Source organism: Porites lutea, chromosome 9 (assembly GCF_958299795.1).
Source record: "Porites lutea chromosome 9, jaPorLute2.1, whole genome shotgun sequence".
Lineage (NCBI taxonomy): Eukaryota > Metazoa > Cnidaria > Anthozoa > Scleractinia > Poritidae > Porites > Porites lutea.
This window is the reverse complement of record NC_133209.1, coordinates 26,888,851-26,912,723: the sequence shown is the minus strand read 5'-3', so window position 1 is coordinate 26,912,723 and position 23,873 is coordinate 26,888,851. Positions and strand designations below refer to the sequence as shown.

General features: G+C 40.2%; 1 protein-coding gene across 1 annotated transcript; it reads left to right on the top strand.

Annotated features, from left to right (window-relative positions):
- The first annotated feature begins 391 nt into the window (after nucleotides 1-391).
- Nucleotides 392-23,861, top strand: LOC140949118 (uncharacterized). Its single transcript, XM_073398354.1, has 15 exons — nucleotides 392-623; nucleotides 1,646-1,847; nucleotides 1,929-2,002; nucleotides 2,098-2,201; nucleotides 2,426-3,705; nucleotides 6,465-6,611; nucleotides 7,320-7,474; nucleotides 8,715-9,251; nucleotides 13,696-13,824; nucleotides 13,948-14,054; nucleotides 15,354-16,217; nucleotides 17,630-18,018; nucleotides 19,004-19,144; nucleotides 21,438-21,592; nucleotides 22,346-23,861. The coding sequence occupies exons 2-15, from the start codon at nucleotides 1,845-1,847 to the stop codon at nucleotides 22,467-22,469; spliced, it is 4,209 nt and encodes a 1,402-aa protein (XP_073254455.1). The 5' UTR covers nucleotides 392-623; nucleotides 1,646-1,844; the 3' UTR covers nucleotides 22,470-23,861.
- Nucleotides 23,862-23,873: the final 12 nt, after the last annotated feature.

The window sequence follows — 23,873 nt, the reverse complement described above, 5'->3', positions numbered from 1 at the left end:
ATGACAACGTTCAGCCGTTTCGCGTTATGATATTTCAAACTTTATCCTCGCCAAAACTGCTCGTTAGGGCTGCACTTAAAGATCCTATTATCGATATAAAACATGAAATGACTCAACTCTGGCGGTTTTAAATTTACAGATTATCTGTATTTGTATTTTGGTTCATCTTAGTGTTAATCATTGTGCGGCACCTATGTTCGTTACGGCGGAACGCAAACTAACGAACTAATTAAGGTACTTAGATGAAAAGAAATTAGCGCTATCTGAAGGCCTTTTGGTTTGGCATAAGACATATTTTAATTTCCAAGATGTTCGATCGCATATTTACATCTATTTTATATCAAAATTAATATGGCATTTGTATTTAAATCTCGAGTAAGCTGATGCCAGTGGCGCTTAGCAACCTCTTCTTCCATTGCGTAATTTTTCTGATTATTATTACTTTATGGGTGTCTGTTCAGAACATATCATAGAAATTCAGTTTTTACGCTGCCACCGAACTGATCACAGTTTTTTATTCAATATACAGGTTTTCCGCTGTATTTATAGACACTGGTCGGTTCATCTGTATCTTGGTCATTGGATTTGTTCTAATTTTAAAAGCGCGCCTGTGGAAAGCGGTGGTAAGTAGACCTTGTGATTCATCTGTTCAAAGAAAGAAAAAAATGTTTTGTGACCTTTAATTTTGTCTGAATTTGCGGGAGGTATCTGTCAAATGTCCCCGAAAAAGGACGTTCAACTTGGTGTTATATGAGCATCTGTCTAAAATAGAACACGTCGCATGACCAAGAGATCAAGAGAGCTTTATCCTTTCGTCGAAACTAAAGAATATTCAGAACCATGAGAAGTTCCAGGGAGAAGAATCCGCCTTGGGGATACTAGGATTGGTCCTACCTCTTTAGCTTGTTCGGAATAATGGCTTCAAGTTTGGTCTCGATTCAGTCAAGTGAATCAGGACCCATACTGGCATACTGAGCCGATTCAAATTTAAGTCACGGTCAGTTTACAGTCAATACCCGACAGTAATTCCCGCTGGTAGATCATAAATACAGCAATTAAAATATCATTTTTACCCTTTTTGTATAAATGTCTACGAACCCATCAAATAATTTCGTGACATTTTAAAGGGTAGATCTTTCCATAAGGCCATCAAAGCCAGGACTGATAGGGGATACATTTTTCTGTGCTCGTAAAGATTGATCTTTACACATCTTATGGAAATGAACTGCGGAGTTATGTTAATAATTGCTATCGATTATTCCAGTAACAAAAACACAAAAAAGAGCGGACATTTACAGATGTTCCGCAAGGATGGAACACAGCGTAAAGCCAGAGCTAGAGGTGTTTGACAGCATAAACGTCAAGTGTTAGATTGTTTGTTGACTTTATGAAGAAAGCGGTGAAAATTGAATAACAGAGTCAGGCAACAGGCGGATGTAAGCTCTGCACAGTTGTTTTTGTGTTATGCTGTTGAAAGTTGCCACTACCCCGGAGCTAACGATGCACCATCAGATAGCCACAATAGCTCGCGGGGCCAACGGAATATCAGATGTTTAGAATGGATTTTTAACCGCGCGCACTTCGCGCGAAATAGATTGCTTCATATTGTGTTGAGTGAATTGTGACAGCGACAATTACTTTGCAGATGAGTTAAAGAAGCTGAAGGTGTTTTATTGACAATAGCAATTCATCTGATTGGAGCGGACCGATGCCCGGGACTGATAGCGAAGCACGTGACCTAAGATTACAAACAATCAACTAAAACTATTAGGGAAAGCCGCAAATTCACAACCCGAAGAGGGTAGCGCCAACGGACGTACAGGCCACTTGTTCATTGATGCAAAATGGTGAGAATTTCGCGAGTTTTCTTGATTTAATCGTTAAGATCGCACTCAGGACTGCTAAATTTCATTTTCATTTTCTTGCAGTATGGCTTTATTCACTGTGCTTTGGCCGACTTAGTGATCGGCAAATTCGGCGAAGATGCATGGAAATCAGTCATGTAAGTTCAATATCTGGTTGCCTTCGAATGACCTCGCGCGCTGTGTGAATATTAACTAGATCCTTTTCTCCGTCTTTCTTCCTTTACTCTTTCAGCGAAAAAGCTGGAGTCGAGCTTGATGGTGGCTCTTATCTTATCCACAAAATTTATGATGACGAAGAGACCCTTAGTTTGGTTGTTGCTGCCTGCGAAACCTTAGGTAAGCTTGTTCCAAATAGCTTGTTCTTTTCTCGAACAGTTCCTATATTCCTGTCATGAAATTTGTCTGATATTCGATCAAATATACGCGCACCACAGAGGTGTAATTTTAGATTCTTTGCAATTAATCGCCTGGAACCGAAGCAAAACAGGTGGGATAATGTATAATTACCTCAAATGACAATTGAAAATATATCAGAGACATTTGATTGTTTTAAATTTAAGGTCTTCCTTTGAACGATGTTTTGGAAGCGTTCGGTGCACACTTTCTGGACTACTGCGTGCAGTCTGGGTATGACCGTATTTTGAAAGTCTTGGGGAGAAACTTGCGGGATTTTCTATGCAACTTGGACGCGCTTCATGATCACCTTGCGTCAATTTACCCTGGGATGGAGGCGCCGTCTTTTCGTTGTACGGAAACAAAAGACGGCACTCTTTTGCTACACTACTACTCAAGAAGGCAAGGGTTAGAGTACATTGTGATCGGAATTGTGAAAGCAGTGGCTAAGCAAATGCTCGGCACCGAGGTGGAAGTCTCCGTGCAACATGCACGGTCAGACGACAATGACCATGTCGTGTTCGCAATCAAAGAAACCCTCTGTAAGAATGTAATGCATTCGAAGCTTGGCCTGCAGACATTTGATTTGAATACCTCCAAAGAGAGTAGCTGTCAGCTGTCAAATCCGGCAAAGGGCGGAAGAAAGAGTCGCAAGGATCCAAGCCTGTTGTCATTCTGCAAAGCGTTTCCATTTCATGTTATGTTTGATCGAGCGCTCAATGTCACGCAAGCAGGAGTTGCAATGAGCAACGTTCTAAATAAAAACATCAGTATTCCTTTTTTCTTTAAGGATGTGTTTGAACTTGTGAGACCCCGCATGGAATTCGCGTTCGAGAATGTACTTTCCCATATCAACACCGTTTTCATCTTTACGGCAAAGCATACTGCCCTTAGACTGGGAGCAATGACAGATCCTTGTCAGTTGCAAGGACGGAGAGATAGTAATGCTGTTTGTGTATTGCGCCTCAAGGGACAAATGATATATATACCCCAGAATGATTGTATTTTATTTCTGTGTTCTCCGCGGGCCTTAAATATGGCAATTTTCAAACAGCTGGGTATTTACTTCCACGATATTCCCATCCACGATGCAACACGTGATTTGATCTTCATGTCTCACGCAAGAAGAGCTGAGAGGGAGCTGGTGGAACAATTGGAAGAAACAAGCAATGACTTAAAAAAACTGGAAAGCAAACTTACGGAGAACAAGCAGCGCACAGACGAGCTACTTCACTCAATTCTCCCGAAAGAAGTCGCCGCTAAATTGCGGCTAAATCAACCGGTTCCTGCGGAAAACTACAAAATCGTAACAATTCTGTTCAGCGATATTGTGGGTTTTACAGCTCTCTGCTCCGATGACAAAATAGTCCCAATGGACATTGTGCGAATGCTGAACAAGTTGTATACCTACTTTGACATGTTGAGCGGTATGCATGATGTTTATAAGGTGAGTGAAAACTGAATAAACTTAAATGGCCTTTTAACTTATCCATTGTGAACCAGCAAGACGCCTATTTTATGGGTGACAAACGTTTATTTAAACAGTGTCTCTGGTAGTAAATTATGTTTACGAGTCGCAGTTAGGTATGAAAGACCTTCGGTCCTTTCAATTCACTTGGCGGATTTCCCACCGAGTAGCAACCCTACTCTTCAGTCGGTTGTAGAGCTTTATAAAAGCTTTTAAATTCTCTCATAAAGAACTTGTCACTCTTGTCTGAAAGCTGTATTAAAAACCGCCGCGGGGGAACCAGAAAGACTAAACTAATTTTTCTTAGAGAATTGGCTTTACATTTTCGAAAAGTATCAACGGGATCTTAATTTATTTCCATGATGAATAATTAACGAGAAAGTGATGGCTAGAAATTCCCCTTTTCCTTAATAGTTTTCTTTCTGATAATCTTTCCCGGCTACCCAAATATTTTATGCAAATGCACCTTTTATTTAATTTTTCTGACAGCCACATATATTTGTCTGTTTGTTTTCTCTGTTTCCTGAATGGGCTGGATTTATTTATTTAAGCGACCCCTAGTAGCGTTTTTGTCCCCTTTTCCCACTTTCACGAGAGCTTTATTATTGGAAACACTTGAAAACGTCTGACGCGATATAAACCCTCCCTTTCAGCTCTTGTGAATTTTCAATTTTATTTACATTAAAGCAATAGAAAAAAGTTTCAAGTTTAACCAAGGAAAACAAAATTTGGTTGAAAAGTGATGGTGCACGGCCCGTAGCTAAAATACGAGACTCGATGAGAAAAAATTTGTATGATTAAAAGCCAAATAATAGAGTTTATGTGAACATTTAGTCGCGTCGCGGACAGGTGACAAGGCTAAATATGTAGACAAAACATTTCTGTTTATATTACGACTTTTAATAGGAAATTTATATTACTGCCCATAAAAGCATTTCGTACTTTTCATAATTAGCCTAGGTTTATCTTCTTGCGGGATTTTCAAGACAATATTCTGCTGCATGAATGATGTTATTTAATGTAATGTTCGTAAGTTCCAATATCTCAATCTGGTTAATTTGCGATGTTTAGAAATTGGTTTTGAGGTACAACTAATTGAAATCAGCTTTGAGAATGAAAAGGATTTTTCCCTTTAGGCGGATTTCCACTGTCGCGTAAACTGAATTTACGTGCGTAATAAAATACAGAGAATGTATGAAAAGTCGAGCGTAAAGGTAAAAGTTGAGCTAGGTTCAACTCTTAGCGAAACGCGTGACCTTCCATACATTGCCTCTATTTTATTTGGGCGTAAAAATTACGTGCGTACGCGCTTAAAAATTACTCGACGATAGAAATCCCCTTTTTCATCTTGCGCATACTTTGTATTTCACCTTTTTTTCTTTACTTCGTCCATAAAAAGCCGAGAACTTGTGCTTTGTAATTTTTCATGATAGAGATTAAATTTTAAAATGACAAATTTGTCTGCAGCTAAAATAGATTGGCTCTTATTTGGTTTCTCTTGGTATCAAACTGCAGTGTTTTCTTGTTGCTAAAACCATGAATGCGTCGAACCAGGATATTGTAACAAAAACAATAGCAACAAACTTTTTTGGTTCAATTTTTCTGAAGAAATCTTAGTTTTTTGCTGAAAAAAGCATATAAGCTCTAAGTTTTGTAAATGAATATTTTAATGACCGAGGATTTGAATTGCCATCTCTTTAAAAAAAATTCTTTGAAGCGGCAAGATCACACGGATTAAGGCAAAAGTTCTGATACGCCCCTCGAAGATTTAAAAAACTGTCCACAAGGAATAAATAAATTGAATACTGCAAACATCTTTCACAAAAGCTAAACGTTTAATGCCAGGGCTGACGAAATTGTTATTTGCAGTAAAACGATAAAACCCTGTTTGTGTTTGTTAGTTTACTCAGGTCACAATTTTCACCGACTGAGTATCACCAATGTTCTTTTTCTGCCGCAATGAATATCATCGGGCTTTCAAAAACTCTTTAAAAATGGCGCTTGTTTGCTAGCGGGTACAATCACGTAACAAAAATTCATGACTTCGTGCCTGTGAGGAAACTGAAGAGTTCATTTAGTCGCTACTTCTTCGTGACTTATATATGCATTGTTTTCGAAAGTACATCAGAAAATCACTTATGGCTGTACCAAAACAAGTTCTTTTTGAACCCAGATTTTAATAACAATAGATAATACTGAATACAAAGCGACTGTCAACAAAAGGCTTTACTGTCATGACAAATTCAGTCTTTTGTTCTGTGAGATCAGGCTTAAGTTAACATGTTTTGTTTGTGCGACTTGAGCTTTATTTAGTACAGGCGAAGTTCAAAATGTATTCTCAGCGCTGAAATAGTGAGTTTACCGAACAGGACGGGAGAGAAAAGAAGACGGCAAACCTTGTGTGACAAGCTTCACACCCAAACGTTTTGCCGTCTTCTTCTTCGGCCTGCCGTCCTGTTGTTTAAACTCACTAACGTCTTTTATGATACGCGACAGTTTTTAAAAATCATGGACCTCTACTGAAATTTTAATAAGAACAACATTTTTTTAGAGTTTTCACTAAAATTCCGTTTAAGTGCTCTGTTTATGATTTAGGAAAGGACTGATCTGGCTCGAAAGCTTGATTTTAATTTTAAAAAATAGTTTAAATAGTGTAAATCAAGTGTAGCCTGTGTACAGCTGCCCCTCCCCCGATTTTGTTGGAAAACGGAAAGTTTACCTTCATTTCAACACCGTAGGTGGAGACAATCGGTGACGCTTACATGGTGGTTGGTGGACTACCTAAGCCTTGTGACAATCATGCCGAGAAAGTAGCACATATGGGCTGCTCCATGATGGAAGCTTCTAGAAAGGTTCTTTCTCCTGTCGATAGGACGCCTCTCAAGGTAGTTGCTTGTATACAGAATTGGTTTCGTAGGGTTCTCTCGATTTGGAAATCATCATTGGAATTTGTAATCCAGACTTTGATATAAGGCTCAGTAGCTGGCGGTTTCAATGGGGAGTGGTGTGAACGAGCGTCAAAAGTCGGGAGGGATGTGAAGAAAAGGCAATGATAAATCGGTTTTTCTAGCCGCTTTTCTAATAGCTCCCGCTTGTTGGCGCCCACACTCTCCCCTCCCTCCCCCCCAAAAAAACCTTCTGCTGGGCAGGCAGAGTAAGTCCGAAAGATGAGGGGAAATGGAACGTTCGGCGCACCAGATGGGAAGGGTGCGCAATTGTCCCCTCTCCCTTTAGCACGACTGCCATCCCGCCTAATTAATTTTCCAGTAGGGCAAAACAATCACAAATAAATCGAAGCATAATTGCAAGTTTTGACGAAAAAAGTAGGATAAATTTACACATAGTACAGTAGACAATCTTGAAATGTAGACTTGGAGCTTACTATCTCCCACCAAATTTCTCTATAATTATACAGCCATCTTATGGCTTAACTAGCTTTCATTTTTGTTTGCCAGTCACAATCAGTTTGCAATAAGGTCCTTGATGCTAACCTAGTCCTTGGCAACTTGATTGTCACTTTAAATTTTTCAAGAATAACGCCTTTGTATGGTGCACGAACTTGATATAATCAGTTTTCCTGCTTTCTTTATCAGATTCGCATTGGAATTCACACAGGTTCGGTGATGGCGGGTGTTGTAGGTAAGATGATGCCTCGGTATTGTTTATTCGGAAGCACTGTAACTCTGGCTAACAAGATGGAGTCCGGCAGCAAACCAGGATTCATTAACGTGAGCTACGAGACTAAACGGTGAGGGGAAAAAAATTAGCAAGATAGTAGTAATAACAATATAGTGGTAGCATATCTCATTCTTATCTATACTATAGTTTTAAATGTAGCCTCTTGCCAAAACAAAAGAAAGAAGAAGGAAAGAAATGGTTAGGGTACCGTCAAGCATTGTCTTTGTCTGTTTGCCTCCCTCTCATTATTGTGTTACGTAGTTCTTTGTTATTATTAATATTACTAGTAATAACCAAAGGTTAGAGAGGTGCTTTGCCTAAGTTTCACGTGACAGACGGTCAAAACACGCGTGGTCAGATTACGAGTAATAGAAGGTCCAAACGCACGTGATCAAATTGCGTTCTGTGCATTCCATTCATTCTTAGTGGAATGCTGGCTACATTAATGCGACACATGCGTAATAACAACCTGCAGATTAGGATTGAGGGCTCCTCTTGTCGCCCGCAATAACATAGCTTAAATACTGGAATTAGAGGCCAGATTCTAAAACTTAGCCGTTCTCGTCCCCAGAGCTGCGATCCTTCTGGTCAGCGCCACGGATCGATCCCTGGCGCTGACCAAAAGGACCGCAGTTCTAAGAAGGAGAATGATAAGCACGCCCCCCTTGGAATAAGTGACCCTCTCTATAACACCCCTCCTTACTGAATATATGTGAGGTATTGTAAGGTATACAGTTTGTTACAGCATAGCATAATAAACAGTCACTAGAGAATGACCTATTTGAGGAACATCACACTGTCGGGTGTTGAAGACGCTGCTCCTCTGACAGTATTGTTTGAAGATGGTGATAGGACTTGGTGACGAAAGGACGTTAAGAGCCAAGTATATGTGCTACATAACTCACAAACTTTGAATTATTTCAGTACTGCAAAAACAGTTTTTGGTCATGAGAAACAAAGACTATGTCATTCATACTGAAATTCCAAAAAACGAAATATGTGCCCCCTTTCAAATTAGCTCCTCTTTAGAATTAACGCATCCTTTTAACTTAAATAATGAAACATGGGTAGTGATTCGATCCATATGAAGGTCTATTCTTTTGCTGGTAGAAGCAGTGCCTTACTTGTTTGCGCGCCAATGATGGTCGAACCCGCGACCCGCTGCATTCCGGGCTCTACCTGACTATTCATCTCGCGGTTTTAATGATAATTTAGCTATAAAGCCGGGTCGCTCTAGAACGAATTTTGTTTATCCGAGTACCTAATCTGTCAATGCTAAGTCTAGATTATTTGTGTTTCTTTGAGAACAGCTATCTTCAAAAGTCCAAGGAGTTTGAATTCACCCCAAACACTGAGATCCCGAATCCACTTAATTGCTTCTTCTTGACAAGGAGCAAGGATGCAAAGAACCAGCCCTCAGTTATGGACATCGCTGCCTCAGTGGCTCCTAACAGCGTCTGCATGTTCCGATCACCAATGACATCCCCTACACATTCGCCCCTGATGAAGCGAAGAAGCGACACAGGGCCAGCGGCTTTTAGACACGCCCACCCTGACGGGATGCCACCGAGAAGGGTGAGCTCGGTAGATGTAATGTCCGTTAGTGAGAGGCTGGAACTTCTGAAGAAAGAGGGAAATAACAACAAAAAACGGAGAACAACTGTGCATGGAACATGTCCCATTTTCAAGTCAAAGAGCATTAGCCGGGACCAGAGCATCGAAGAGAACGAAGATGATGACGAGGACGAAGGAAGACTAGACTTAAATGGGGATGCGTCGTTAATTGGAATGGATGAGGAATCTCTTGAAGAACTTGTGGAGCTCACTCAACATATTGACTCCACCTTGTAAATACGTCAAATATGTTGAAACTGCTTGGCCTACTGATTGCTACCTCGAGAAACCAAAGTAAAACCAGATCTCTTCGTATCTTTTTGCAAAAAGGAGCTTGAAACTGACCGTGAAATTTGCTGTAGATAGGTTTGAACTGCTAGAATGTCTAGGAAAAATATATTTGAAACCACTCTCCGATCTTCACCAGGGTGGTCGCTTACTGTTGACAAAATAAGTGAGTAGGAATAAGACTGAAAGAACGCAAATTCACTTTTTTAAGCGCCGTTCTCTTGCTCGTGGCGTCCTTTCATCTTAAATTCCCAAATAACACACTATGACGGGTATTTTTTAAGCGATACTTGTTTAGGTTAAAGTGTTGATATTCGGTCCTCAACACCACATCTCCGGCGCTTTCATATGGAGATGCCCCCGCCGCACTTGGGGGGAGGGAGGGAGGGAGGGGGGGTCTGAAGGTAAGCTGAGGAAAAACTGTCAGGGGGTTCTTCTTCTGACTTGGGTGGTGCGTTCACATTATAACAAAGAGAGTGAAAAGGAATTAAGTACAAGTTTCTTCAGCAGAAAGCGAAAGAAATGTCGTAGAATTTTTCTCAAGTAAAACGCTAGAATCAATGGTATCATTGTAAATATACTTTTAGGTTTATATGGTCGTTCTCGGGGGCGCCAAGCGAAGTCTGTGTTTTTTTCCATTCATCTCAATTTTTCGGACCTTTTCATTTAAATTTCCTACCATTGTGGGATCTGTTGGGTTTTTCCTCATTTCGCTTCCTCTTATTTCGTTCGAAAGGAAGCCTAGAAAATTTTCATTTCGAAAATTTGGATGAAAAGAAGAAAAAAAACTCACGATCTTTTACCTTTAAAAGGCATCTAAGATTTAACCCTATTGATAAAATTCAATTAGTAATTTTTAGAATTAAATCCATTTTTTAAAGGAAAAAGCAAATTTTGAAAAACATGGCTGTCAATACTCGGTTGCCATGGTAACGTCAATGTTGACCTGCACGTTACGACGACTTTAAAATGTTTCTAGGTATAATTTTTAGGAAAAGTTGCCAAGTTTGGTGGTCGTACCTTAAACGGTTTTGAAGTAATTCAACTTTTTAGCAAGGAGTGGAGGTGGGGGGGGGGGGCTTCAAGGGCACGGCACCCTGGTCTGAATAGACTCTGAATTAAACAAGACATTCGAAAAAGTTTAAAATAAAACGGTAAACTGATCCTTACGGCGTTAAGAGTGATGGAAAAAATATAGAATGAAAACAAAAATGAAGTGGTGATCCAGGTCTACTAAAGATTCGGCTGACCCTCACCGGTTTAACGTTGTGGTTTTGCCTTCACAAGCATTTCTGAAAAAGTTTAAGTTGACCTAGGATGACAGATCTAGAACGGACAAACATTTTAAAAAGCCGTTCACAATTTATCAGTGCTTTAAGACCTAATATAGCATATTAATAACAGCATTTGAAAGTGGGCCTTCGTTGCATGCCCCTGTGTGACCAGCACATTGGCATGGTCTTAAAAAAAGATACGGCAAAATTTGAATATCCTCAACTTTTGTTTTCCAAGAAAACATTTCAGTTGGGTTGTTTGCTACTGTTAGATTATTTCTTGAGATAATTAAATTATTGTCTCAATATAATGAAGGAGGCAACATGGCCGAGTGGTCAGCTCGTCGGACTGGCAATCCCGCGGTCCCGGGTTCGAGTCCCGCTCTGGCCACTTGCTGGATTTGTTCTTGATCGTCCCGAGTTCAGATCCTCGGCCACCCTTGTAAATAGCTAACTGGTTGCCTCCTGCCAGTTTTAAATCCTCTTAAGTTGTATTTGAATTATTTTGTGTTTTCTAAGTATTTACTGACTGAAGAGCGCTTTGGATCACTAAGAGAAAGGCGCTATATATTAAGTGTACATTATTATTATTATTATTATTATTATTATTATTATTATTATTATTATTATTATTATTATTATGAGGATAAAGTACAGTGATCAGCAGAACACGGAGTAAAACCGTTAGAAATTAGTAGTAAAAAAATTAAACAAAAAATTAAATGTAAATAGATATACCTCAAAATGCCCGCTTCCAGGATAATGTATGCGACTGTAAATAATTACAGAAAGTCAGCACTATTTTTTGATAACCCCTTTATCTGATTCTATATTATATTTTTTGTCAGTAATTCCTTTCTGAAAGATTAATTGAAAGTGCTTTCTTGATTCACATATTTAATCAAAGTGTAATTAAAATGTTTAATAGGTGTTTGATAAATTTCTTATTATGATGACTATATCAGAATACAATGCGATGAAATTTTTCTTTAGTCTTCTTAGTGATACCATACCCAGAACCTTACCTTTTCACAGAATCTTTTCAAAGGCTAAACGGGGAGCGCGGAACAGAACGGGTTACCAGGGCGAGTAAAAGCACATGGGTTGCTTTAAAAGGCGAATTGCTGGGTACGAGCGCAAGCGCGGAGCGCGCGTAGGGGATAATGGTAGCACGAGCTATGTAGCCTCCCACGCAGACGATCTTTTCTTGGGATTTTCGACCGTGGTCGTAGTCGCGGCGCAAGGATCATGGGAAACCTTCAAAACGAAAAGGCACAAAGGAAATCTCAACGAGGAAAGGGTAGGCGCTTCACGCTAGGAATGCGTGATGAATATTAACGCTAAGAACGTGGGAGGCTAGGCCAGGGAGGCTAGTCTACAAGCGATGCAGCTTAGATTGAACCCCTAGAAAACCTAAGTGTGACCTAGGTTCGACGGAATTATTGCTGTATCTGTTCCAGCACATTTGCTCGCCTCCAATTTCGTCCTCCAGACGGCAGCTCCTTCCTTCTCATGTTCCTTCCAGAGAAGATAATTCTTGATTGGCAAACTGTAGTCGCTGAGGACAAGCTGTAGACATTCCCCCTAGCTTGGTGCTCGAGTTTCTGGTATTGGGAAACACTGGCTGCTAGCTAAAAAAAACTTGTCTGTGCGCAAGCTTTCCGTTCTCAGAGAGCTTGCTCGCAGGCTAGTTTTCAGCGACCACTAGCGGGGAGGTAACCTCCAGCAAGCCTGGTATTCCATCTTTTAGTTAGTTGCCTTACTAAAGAAAAAGAAAACAGGGGAAGTAGTTTAAAATCTGTTGAGGCTGTCGGTGGTGCCCCAACAACCCAGTGAGGTAAGGGACAGCAGCAGCGCAGTTTGTCACTGATCAGAACCCCATCAGAACTCTGGCGGTATGAAGTAACCACCCGGTAATAGAGAGATTCAGAATCACGATTACGGGCAAACGGCGAACGTCAGCTTCAAGTTGGCAATTTCTCAAAGTAGGAGACAAACAGATTAAAAACTGTGCCAAATATTTCTTATGGAAAAAGCTTGGTATGAAAGTGTACTTATTTGGTCACTTGTACAAATTGCCGTTCGCCGTAAGCGTGATTCTACAAAAAATGTGCGCAAATAATAATAACTCCAGAGTAAACTGATACACCACGTGGTTAAGAGTTCGAGTTAGGAATAGTGCTCAGTGACAGATCCCATAAAAAACCTAACATAAAAGGATATTTTTTGCCCTGTGAAAGTAAAAGCGTAGCATTTTTCTGAATTCTGGGTTTACAGTCATCGCCAAAGATTTCAGACATTCCTTTTTTTCTTCCGTCTGTATTTTATTGCAAGTAACCGACAATACTGTACCGCACCCCCCGGGCTTAAAAATGTTGGAGTCCATGACCTGTTCAAGATGTTTATGTGAAGTGTTTGACCAGGGAGGGAAGGAAATTGAACGCAATAAAATAATAAATAAATAAAAGTGTCCACGTCCAAGTTCATAACGTTTAACTGAACCTTGCTGCGTAGGCTTTAGCTGTTCACAGACCCTTTATTTTCTCTTCAAAGTCCGTCGAGCGCGCGTGATAAAAAATAAACTGAAGGGGATTTGTTGACCGCCAGCAGAAAGGGGTAGGGGCGCTCGCCTTGCGCTTGGCACGCGGATGTTTTCCAAAAGAAAGAAAAGAAAAATAAAACAACGTCTGTGTACAGGCTACGTAGGCTTCTGGGCTGACACACTCTGCGCGCAAGCTACGTTTTTTTTAGCGGGGAAAGTACACATTTTTTTCGACCTGGATTAAATCAACTGCCGAAGGGCGCATCGAGGCACGTTACCGACGACCACGTAGTGATCCCTAGTTTATTGGTCCCTTATGTTCCCCCACATTTGTTTACTGGATCAGATGACCCGGCTGGATGATCGCTAGCTACGGATGTGGCAAAGTGGCTGGGTAGTTTCTGGCGATTTTTCGTTCCGGGTCACATAAGTATACATGTAGAGCTTAGTTAATCCCGTCCAAAACGCTTATCACCGTTGTCCACGGTACGATTAGCGACGAAATTATTGCCATTGTAATGCAAATTGCAATCAACCTGACATTCTGCATTTGTTTTGATCGGCTATCGAAAGCACAATTTGGCATTTGTTCGGTGTCTTCGGTGGATTTCCACAGATTACTGCCATGTATGGCTTCATAAACCAAGCACTGCAGGAGTTTGTTATACGGGAAAGCAGTTTTGAGACCTGGGAGGAAATACTGTGAGTATTTTTCCGCCTTATCTTATGTTTCACTTGTCATTTTAAAGCCATTGCTAAGTCCGTCAGAGCAACGTACCTGTGACTTCATTAATATGCCGGTCTGTGCCTTGTACTTACATGTAGGAAGAAGGCCAATGTTGATCTGGGAGAAACAAATGAATTCAGCCAGCGCCGGATTTATGATGATCAGAACACAGTCGATTTGCTGCGGGTGGTTTCGGAAACATTGGGTAAGATTTACAGTACATGTTAGCTTATTGCGGCGGGCGTGTTATTTACACAAGCTAATAGTTATGCTTCTGTGCTTTCACCGGCGCTATATTCCCCGTGGATCAGTAAGCTGTTTCGTAAAAAAAAATTATATTGCCATTTGTAAGAAAATAATGCATGTTTATCGTTGTTTCGATACGGAATTAGCGCTCAACGACAGCGTTTATAAACAATAGCATTGTATTATCAAGACCACAGAGGCCCGATAATAATTCTCTTTGTCCATTTAAGTTTTGCCATGCATGGTTGCAGAAAAAACTGCAGTCATTTTTTTACAAGCTGAAAACTGAAAACCGTTTCGTTCAGAGATAATATGTTTCCTTGCGATCCAACTAAGCTCGAACCTGTCAAAATAAATTTAATTAAACGTCTGAGGTCCGTGTCACTTATCAAAAAATGCAAATCATGGAAAATGCAAGTGATTAGAGCCTATTAATGTTTAAAAAGGATTTAACATCCTCGCTACGGGAAAGATATCCCAGACATACCAATACCAAGGAAGTGATCAGTTCGAAGCGGAACACAAAAGAGAGTAATGTTTGAGAAAGTGCTGATAGTAGGAGCAACTTCAGAATATATTGCAGCGTGGCCATCTTGAAGAGATATTAGGGACTTTAAGATCCAACGACGTGGACGGCAAGGAGAACGTCAACCCCAGGGGCATACAGGGCTATGGCACAGGATTTACTTGACATTTGAGCAGTGCTAATTTTTAGAAAATCCTTAAATAAGAATGACTGAGACCAGGCTTTATGAGCCTACAAAACTGAGCAATCCCCCAAAAAGGACGCAGAGGTAACAAAATCACTATTGTCTGATTGGTTGTTGGCAGGCAACTCATAAAGAAGATGATTCAGGTCTTCCTTTTTCCCCTTTGCCAACACGCTTCCCTTAAAAAAAACAGAAGCTTGATCAAAGGTTACCTTTACCTTTGTTCAGACCAAACTAGAAGATGCAATTTTCCATATCCTTTGTCAGACCTGACCCAAAGTTTGATATTGTATTCAGTGCTCCAAACTGCAACCATTTTAGTGGCCATGACGAGTAGAAAAAAATTTTGCAACTAAAACCGGTACGTGGAATCTAGCGTTTTATCACATTAAGTCACTGTCAGATTACAAAATCCTTCTGGTCTTTCCCCAGGGACACAGCTCTAAAAGTGCAAAAATGATCGAGTGATAATCTATAAGCTCAACTTTCATTTAATCAGTAATAATTTATATTTGAAAGTAAATGATTTAAATTTTATTTCCTTCTAGGACTATCTCAAAACTACATCTTGGAGAAATTTGGAGAAATATTTTTTGAATATATCCAAGATGCTGGCTATGATAACATTCTTAATAATCTTGGTGGTAACCTAAAGGACTTTTTCAACAGTGTAGATGCTATTCATGAACATCTTATGTTTGTGTTCCCGGGTATGCGAGTGCCCTCTTTTCATGCTAAAGACACTCCCGATGGCAGCGGCATTGAAATCCTGTACTTTTCTGAAAGAGCTGGGCTTGAATATCTTGTAGTAGGCATGGTGAAGTCAGTAGCCAGCAAAATTTTCAATGTTGTTGTTAATGTTGAATTATGTGAACCAGTGAACCAAACAGAGAAGTCTGCCTGGTCCAAGTTTCTAGTCACTCCAGAGAGTAACAGTGGTATAAACCAAATGAGACAGCATTGCAAACAAATTCAAAGGATGGAGCAGAAGTTGGAACTAGTGACATTAAGTTCTAGAATCAGCAATCAAACATTTTGCCAAGCATGCCCATTTCACATCATGTTTGACACTGATATGGTGATATATCAAGCTGGTGTGTCCTTGACAAGAGTACTCCCATCGGTTAAAGTTGGCCAGACAAGGGTTGATGAAGTGTTCGAGGCGATCCGCCCACACATTCCCCTTACTTTTGATCAGATTTTGCAGTTCATTAACAAGGTGTATGTTGTCAAGACAAAGGAGGGCCTCTTGGATTCTGCTACTCTAACAACAGTTTCAGAGGATGACATCGGTACTCTAGAATTGCCAACAATGCGATTCCGTGGGCAAATGCTGTACCTTCCTGAATGTGATAGCATGTTGTTCCTCTGTTCACCAAGCGTTCTCAATTTGGATGGATTAAATGAAGTGGGTGAGTATACCAAAAACTTAATGCACACACATCTTGCAAGCAGTAAGTCTGATGCCTGCAGATCACCACAGGTAAGATAACATTGAGGTGATTCCTTAGTAAAAGAAACTAACATCAATTGTAGATGAAACTTGGTACACTGATGGAACAAGTCAAGAAAGTGATAAAAAAGTTTTAAAAAGTGGGGGTCACCGTGCTTGTTTTGACTTCACAATACTGAGAAATACGGCTATTTAGGACCCTTTGGCAAAAACCGCACGCAGCCCAAAACTAGACAAAAAGGAGCGATTTTTTTGATGATGGATGTGGTATCGCACAGAATTTGACTTAAATGTATTGTTTATCCACCTACGTACCAGAAAAATGCCTTTAAATGCCCTTGGTTATACTTTGCGCTCCAAAGTAGATTGAATTTGAATACGCACTATTCAACCTGTTATAGCTCAATCTGTACAATTTGGTAAATTTGCCATAAAACTGAACATAGATTTATGCCAATTTTTTTCTCATTGAATGGAAGCACTGTTCTTATTATTAAACATCATGAAATAAAAAAGGGGGGTCACCGTACTCGTTTTTGAGATAGAGCTGCAGAAAGTGTGCACCAAATGCATTTCCTTGGATTTTTGAGAGAGGACTGGGGTGAGTTTCAAAATGGCATGTATGTGGAAGGGGGAAGAAAGCACTGAAAAATCCGTTTTTACAGATTTACATCAAGATATCACAGTTAGGACGCAATGTGATAAAGATGGCACTTAAATAAAAATCAAAGTGAGTTAGCACGAGTTTAACATCCACTATCGAGCTTCTCCGAGAGGAAGTCGAACTCAGTAACACGCCTACTGCTTACGTTATGCACATTCCTAACACATTGAGTCTCATCTCGTCAAGAAACAACCACAAGCAAAAATCCCAATAGCGTTCCTTTTAAGTCAACTTCATTTTAGTAATGTTACTTCAGATGCTCTTTTTCACGGCGGCCATCTTGTTATGCGCAGTAAAAGATGCACAGTGCAAAACCAGGGAATCACCTTAAATAGTTTTTTCTATTAATTATTATGACATTTGAAGTAAACCATTAGTGCTTATGTATTGTAAACCTGAATTGGCCAAGACAGTTAATTCTTTAATTTAAGTGTCAACTGAGTGGTCACTTGTGAGAACATTGAAACAAAGGGAAAGACAAGCAGGTGATTCACAAAAAAGACCACAATTGCCTAAGAGAGTGGTCACTTTTTATGAGAGCTTTGCATTACAGAGTTGACATGTAAGCCATAGCTGCCCAAATGAGGTTTTAAATGCTGGTCACTTGTTGCTACAAGGGGTGTGTTGACTGTATGTGTCTTTTCTTGCATCTAATCCAAACATTTTTCAGTTGACTGGACTTATTTAGAAGATATTTTGCATTCCAGGTCTGTACCTCAGTGACATTCCTATCCATGATGCCACTAGAGATCTCATTCTCCTGTCTGAACAGCACAATGCAGAGTCGCACCTCTCACGTCGACTTGAAATCCTCACCGACAAGCTTCAACAGACAGCAAGAGAACTTCAAAAAGAACAGCAGCTAACAGATAGACTGTTATACAGCATTCTTCCAACATCGGTGGCTAACGATTTGAGGTTAAAGAGACCCGTCATGGCTAAAAAATATGAGTTGGTGACCATCATGTTCAGTGGAATTGTTGATTTCACTCATTATTGTAATCAGAGCACTGAACCAATGGAGATCGTAGAGCTTCTGAATGAGACCTACACAAAGTTTGATAATCTGGCTGACAAGAACGTTGAAGTTTTTAAGGTACATTTGACATGTTATATCTGAGGAGGCAGCATGCAGAGTGGTTAGAGCTCTGTGATTGAAATCCAGTAGCCTTTGAGCAAGCTCTCCAATTATCGCGAGGGAAGCGAGCAGAGAGAGAGCACGACTTCCTCAAATGGAGAGCTTGCTTGCAGGCTAGAAATCCAGAGGCGCTGAGTTCAATCCCTGCCCCAACTGCTACCATGTCGCATGAAATTTTTGCGGGAGTTTATTTTTGCGGAATGCGATTTTTTGTTTTGCAGGAACTAATTTTTGTGATTAGGACAGATAGGTTTATCTTGCTGGGAATTAATTTTTGCGATTTTCAGAAAGTAACCAGTACCCAGAATTGATAATATTTTTGTTTTTAATTGTTAAGTACATGCAAGAGAAATGCATATTACAATACTATGGCTTGTGTACCCTATGAGCTAAGTTGTAATTGAACAGATATGATTTCTTAGTACTGTACTGTATTTTTGTGTAGCGCATTTTTAAGTTAAAGGGAATATTTACTCTGGAGTAAATTTTTTGCGGGAAAAATGTTTGCGGTAATTTTTATTTGGGGGGAACTTAATTTTGCAGATCAATGGAAAAATCGCAAAAATGAGAACCCTTAAAAATTTCGTGCCATATGGTAGCTGGATTTGTTCCCAGTAGTCCCAAGTTTAACCCCTTGGTCATGATTGTAAATAACCAACTGGTTTGCCTCCTTTTTATAACATCCAGTGTGATGTTTAGTCGCTAAACTACAGATTTGCTAGTCCAGACTGATAAGCAGGAAACATATCATGGTTTTATTGAAAGGTTTTTGTCAGTGCGTGACGGTCTCCTCATTATAATTTTATGATTATTAACAAAAGTCTTGCTCTCTGGTATCAGAGAATAAAATTTGTTTTTACATTCTCTAACCTTTACTCTTGGTTTTCTATTGATACTAGTGAGGAGAAATCATATGCTAATCTTTGTAACACTTTCTTTTTAGGTTGAGACAGTAGGGGACAAGTACATGGCAGTCAGTGGTCTACCAACAAGGTGTTCCAGACATGCTGTTAACATTGCTAATCTGGCGCTTGATATGATTGACATTGTACAGGAAGTCAATGCTCGCGGCAAGAAGATGCAGGTATACTCTTCTCGTTGTAGTCTGATAGGGGAGCAGCCTGGAAGGGGGTTGGGGTGGTGGGTAATTTAGGAATTTTTATGCTGAAAGCCTTCTTTGTTTTGACAGCACTTTGCATTCATGCACATCAAGAGCAGGGGCTCTCAATTAAGTGCGTTGATCTACAAAATCTCCCCCCTATAGCTTTATTCAAACAAGTGCCCGGGAACCTCGGAAAATTGAGCCTTCCACATACGCCATATTCTCTGGATTTTGGTTCTTGCTTTTCCTCTAATCTTCTGAAATTTAGACCAAAATACTGTTTTAAGAAGATTTTGCACGAGGAGAAATAACTTTTCCTTGTTTCTTTTTTTTTATTTAAAAAACACAATTTGAAGTGCGCCAAAATGACCCAGAACAGGTATTTGAAGAGGACATCTTTGCTCAAATCACGGCAATCCCTCAATGGCGTGCTCTACATCAGACACTGCATACTAGACTAAACTTCTCAAATCCCCCCTATCCTAGAGTAGCTTTTAGGCTGAGTTGCATAAATTTATAGTTGCCGATTTGATATTTTTATATTTTCGAGTGGCAAATCCCAGTTTCCCTAGTATAGACTAAAATCTTCACCCAATTGATGAGTTTCTGGGAAAATGATACCCTATTCTAGACCCAAACGCTCTGATTTATATACCCTATCCCAGAGTAAATTGCTTGAAAACCATACCCTTCACAACAGCACATACTTATATAGCTCATATCTGGCAGTACCTCCCCCCCCCCCCCCCCAGGGGAGAGTAGGGCTAAAGCTAAAGTTTTCATTTTCTGGGTGTATGCAATTTAATAGTTGGCAGGGTGTTGAACAGACATTGAATTTCATTTGAAGTGAAAATTAAACGAGACTTTCAATGCATGTAAGTTGAAGGTTGATTTGGATTCTATGAATCATCAGCAGGGAGTGTTGGTTTTTTGGTTGTTATGACCACTGTCAACCTCATTATGAACAGCAGCACTTGCCTGCCCTGTCCGGTTGGTACTTTGGCCTTCAGCAACGTTCCATGCTTTCATTCATGCAGAAGAAAGAGCGGGAAAAACGTAAAACGGAAAAAAACTGCGCCGCAGAACGATAATTCACACTTGGAAGAGCTTTACTTAGGTTTTGTAAAGAACAATAACCAAGAGAGCTGAAAAATACATCGATGAATTTTTGGAGTGTTAAACGGCGGGGAAAAATAAAACAAGAAAAAAAATATGCTACAACGGTGAAAACCTGGTCCCAGTTGTTCAAAAGCGGGATAACACAATCCACCAGACAAATCATTATTCAGTGGATTAGATCTTGTGTATGTATTCAAAATGCTTAGTTAGTCTATCGGATCCTTTTATTTCAGTAATGCACCCCACTAGACCCAGGCACACTGTCTCCTCTCACAGTACTCTGCTTAAAACGATTAGAGCCAACACCGTTACCTTTGAGAAGAATTACTGTATGTATTAGTGTTATTGTTTCTGGACCTCGTAATGGAGCTTGCTCTGTCGGATATCCAGGCCTCTTGGCGACGTTTTTAAATAAATAAATACCGGAAATGATCAATTGAGCGCTGCGGTGCTTATTTCATTTTCCCTGCTATATGTGCGGCGCTTATTTCAACTACGGGTAAAAAATAAACACCGAGGGGAATATAGAGAGAATTAACGGAGGCCAATGCTAGGTATGCACAATTTAGTATGACATATGTACACCTCGAACGAGTTTCCCTACATTAAAACTTTAGAACTCACGAGTTGATCGAAGTCTTATTTCTCAAGCGATGTGGTTTCGATATCTCTTTATATCAAGCGCCGTAACAAAGGTGGGGCGTTAATTTGTAAATACCCAAATTAGCGCCGCGGCACTTATTCGGGTAGCGGCTCCTAATCAATCATTTACGGTAAATAAACAAATAAATATCAGGGAAAACATTTGCACCATACACTGGATAGAGATTTATCGGGTGGATAGGGTCATCAACCTTTTGAACAACTGGGGCCTGTTTTCTTCAATGCAAGAACTACTTCGAACTGATTTGACATATGCGCTGAACTCTCTCTCTCTCTCTCACACCACACCTTCATGACCTTGGCTGATGACGAAATAGAGTCTATTTTCTTTTTGAAAGTAGCTGCCCCCCCCGGCCCCAGGTGACAACTGTGGGGGTAGGGCCATGAAAGAACTCCAATATAAATGTGATATAGGGATGATTCTTGTTTTATTCCTAGTGAAACTATGTTGTGAAACAATGCATTTCTTTTTGGTTCAATTTTCTTGTCATAGATCACAATCGGTATTCATTCTGGTGAAGTTGTGGCTGGTGTTGTGGGGCAGAAGAAACCTCGTTACTGTCTATTTGGAAACACTGTTAATCTCACCAGCCGTACAGAGACCACTGGGCTGCGAGGAAAGATAAATGTCACAGAATACACTTACAGGTGATTAACACACAATTCTAATTAACCTCATTAACAAAGATGAGCGTGGTGGGAGGCGCCCGCGAGGCTTGTGGAGCCCCGAGCTGAAGCCGAGTGCAATGCGTAACCTTGACAACCCTGAGCTTGGCATCCATTAAGGCACCGTCATGCACACTGCTAATTAGTCGAAGCTAACAGACTTACCATATACTTACCGTAAGGGAGCACAAGCCAGGACCGACAACGACACGCGATCGAAATGGCTTGACCTCAAGAGAAAGTCTGTAAAAACAAACCCATGAACGCTTGCGATGCGATAAGGGCGCCGCATATCTCCAACTAGAAACTGCTGGCTAGCTATGTCTCGAGTTTAACTTTGCCTAAATATTCATTCCGCCACATTTATAATTATATGCTTTGATAGGCGCGCTGATCGTCTGTCTCACGATAGTCCACATTTCGAGTGCGTACTGCCGGTGTTTATCAGGCGATGTTGTTGATTTATTGAGCTGAACTTGTTAGTAACATCATGGTTGCTTGCGATTGGTGAATTATGACACTCACTAGGATGATCAGAGGGTTTTCATCCGAAACATAACAATGGTTTGTTTTGAATAATGGATTAGTGCAGGCATCAAGTTAAAAAGTGTATTCTTCTGAAAAAAAGCTGTTTTTTAGCTGAAGTATCCACATGAATCTGCCTTTTGCCATGGTGCTAACTTTCAGAAGTGATCATTTCATTAAAAATCAGTGATATTTGTTTGGACATTGCAGATCACTGTTATGTGAACCACACCACAACTTTGCCTTTAAAAAGAGAGGTCCTGTTACAATGAAAGGCAAACCAGAACCAATGATAACTTACATCTTACAGCGAAAGGATGAAGAAGCATCATGAACAGTTCAGACTGCAAGTCTTGTAAAAACATATTGTATTTATCCTTTTTGTGGGCAGGGCCCTAAAATTAGCTTAAACTGATAAACGTAAGTATCGGTAATTGTGCCAAGTAATGTATCAAAGTATAACTAGATGAGTACACAGGGGCGGATCCAGGATTTTTTTTTAGGAGGGGGTGCACTCGTCTCTTGCTCTACTTCAACACCAATAAACCACATAGTTTTTTTTTGCAGAATACCAGTTGTATGAGAAAACCGCAGTTCATCTGAAGAGTGGGGGAGGGGGGTGCGCACCCCCTGCACCCTCCCCCTAGATCCGCCCCTGGTACAGTGCATTCAATGTTATTCACCATACCTACTACAAAGACTTGTAATATAATAGTATATATAATATGTATTCAGTTTCAACAGTTTGGATGATCCGTTTTCTCTTTTCGTTTTCATGAAAAATGACCATCAAATGAACCAGAATTGTCGAAACTTTTAAATATCAAAGAACTTTGAGTTGTACGGAGAAGTGATCTCCACGAACAATGATGAGTGACATGCGATTAAGTTGTTATCCAAATGAATGCTGTCTTACATCATGTGAATAGTTAGGCCTGGTTCAGACGCCGAACTTTTCATGAGCCGAACCCAAAACATTGAATTTAGTGCATGAGAAGTTCGGCGTCTGAATCAATTAGGAACGCCTGTCTCAATTTGGAACGGCCCAGCTGTTCTTTTCGCCCAGCACGGCAGAGAATTTCGCCTTTGGAACGGCTTTGATTCAGACGCCGAACTTTTCACTTACCGAAGCTAGTGCATAAATTATTATAACGTACTTTGTAAGTAGTTTGACCGAAATGAGCGTTTTTCGTCCTTTTGAACTTACTACAGCTGCAATTAAGATTGGCTTCTGAATAAATTCAGTCGGTCTAAACAATTTGGTTCGGCCTTCATTGGAATTGGCTTCGGCTCATGAAAAGTTCGGCGTCTGAACCGAGCCTTAGGCTCGATTTCCGCCGCCCTCTCGATCTCTCCGTTCGGAAGAAGAGCGCGGGCTCTTCTCCCGACCGACGGCTGGTAATCGAGCCTTGTCATATGTGAGATTTTCACACGAAAGTATTGCCAGGCATCACTAGTATAAATTTAAAGTATATTGAACGGTATCCTACAACAGCGAACCACTTTGTCCCCCGGCTTTATCGTCTTCATTAAAAAAGTTAAGCAATGCAGTTCATAAACCTGAAACCGACATAAACGGCAAATAATTAGAAGTAGTAATTTATATTACTATCGTCAGCTACACTGGATGATTTAAACGATCTCCTGTTTTCTTTCTCGCCGTCTAATATAATTGCATGAAAAATCAAGTTCAGATATGAAATATCTCATTAAAATATTTGCCTGATGTCGTATTTGT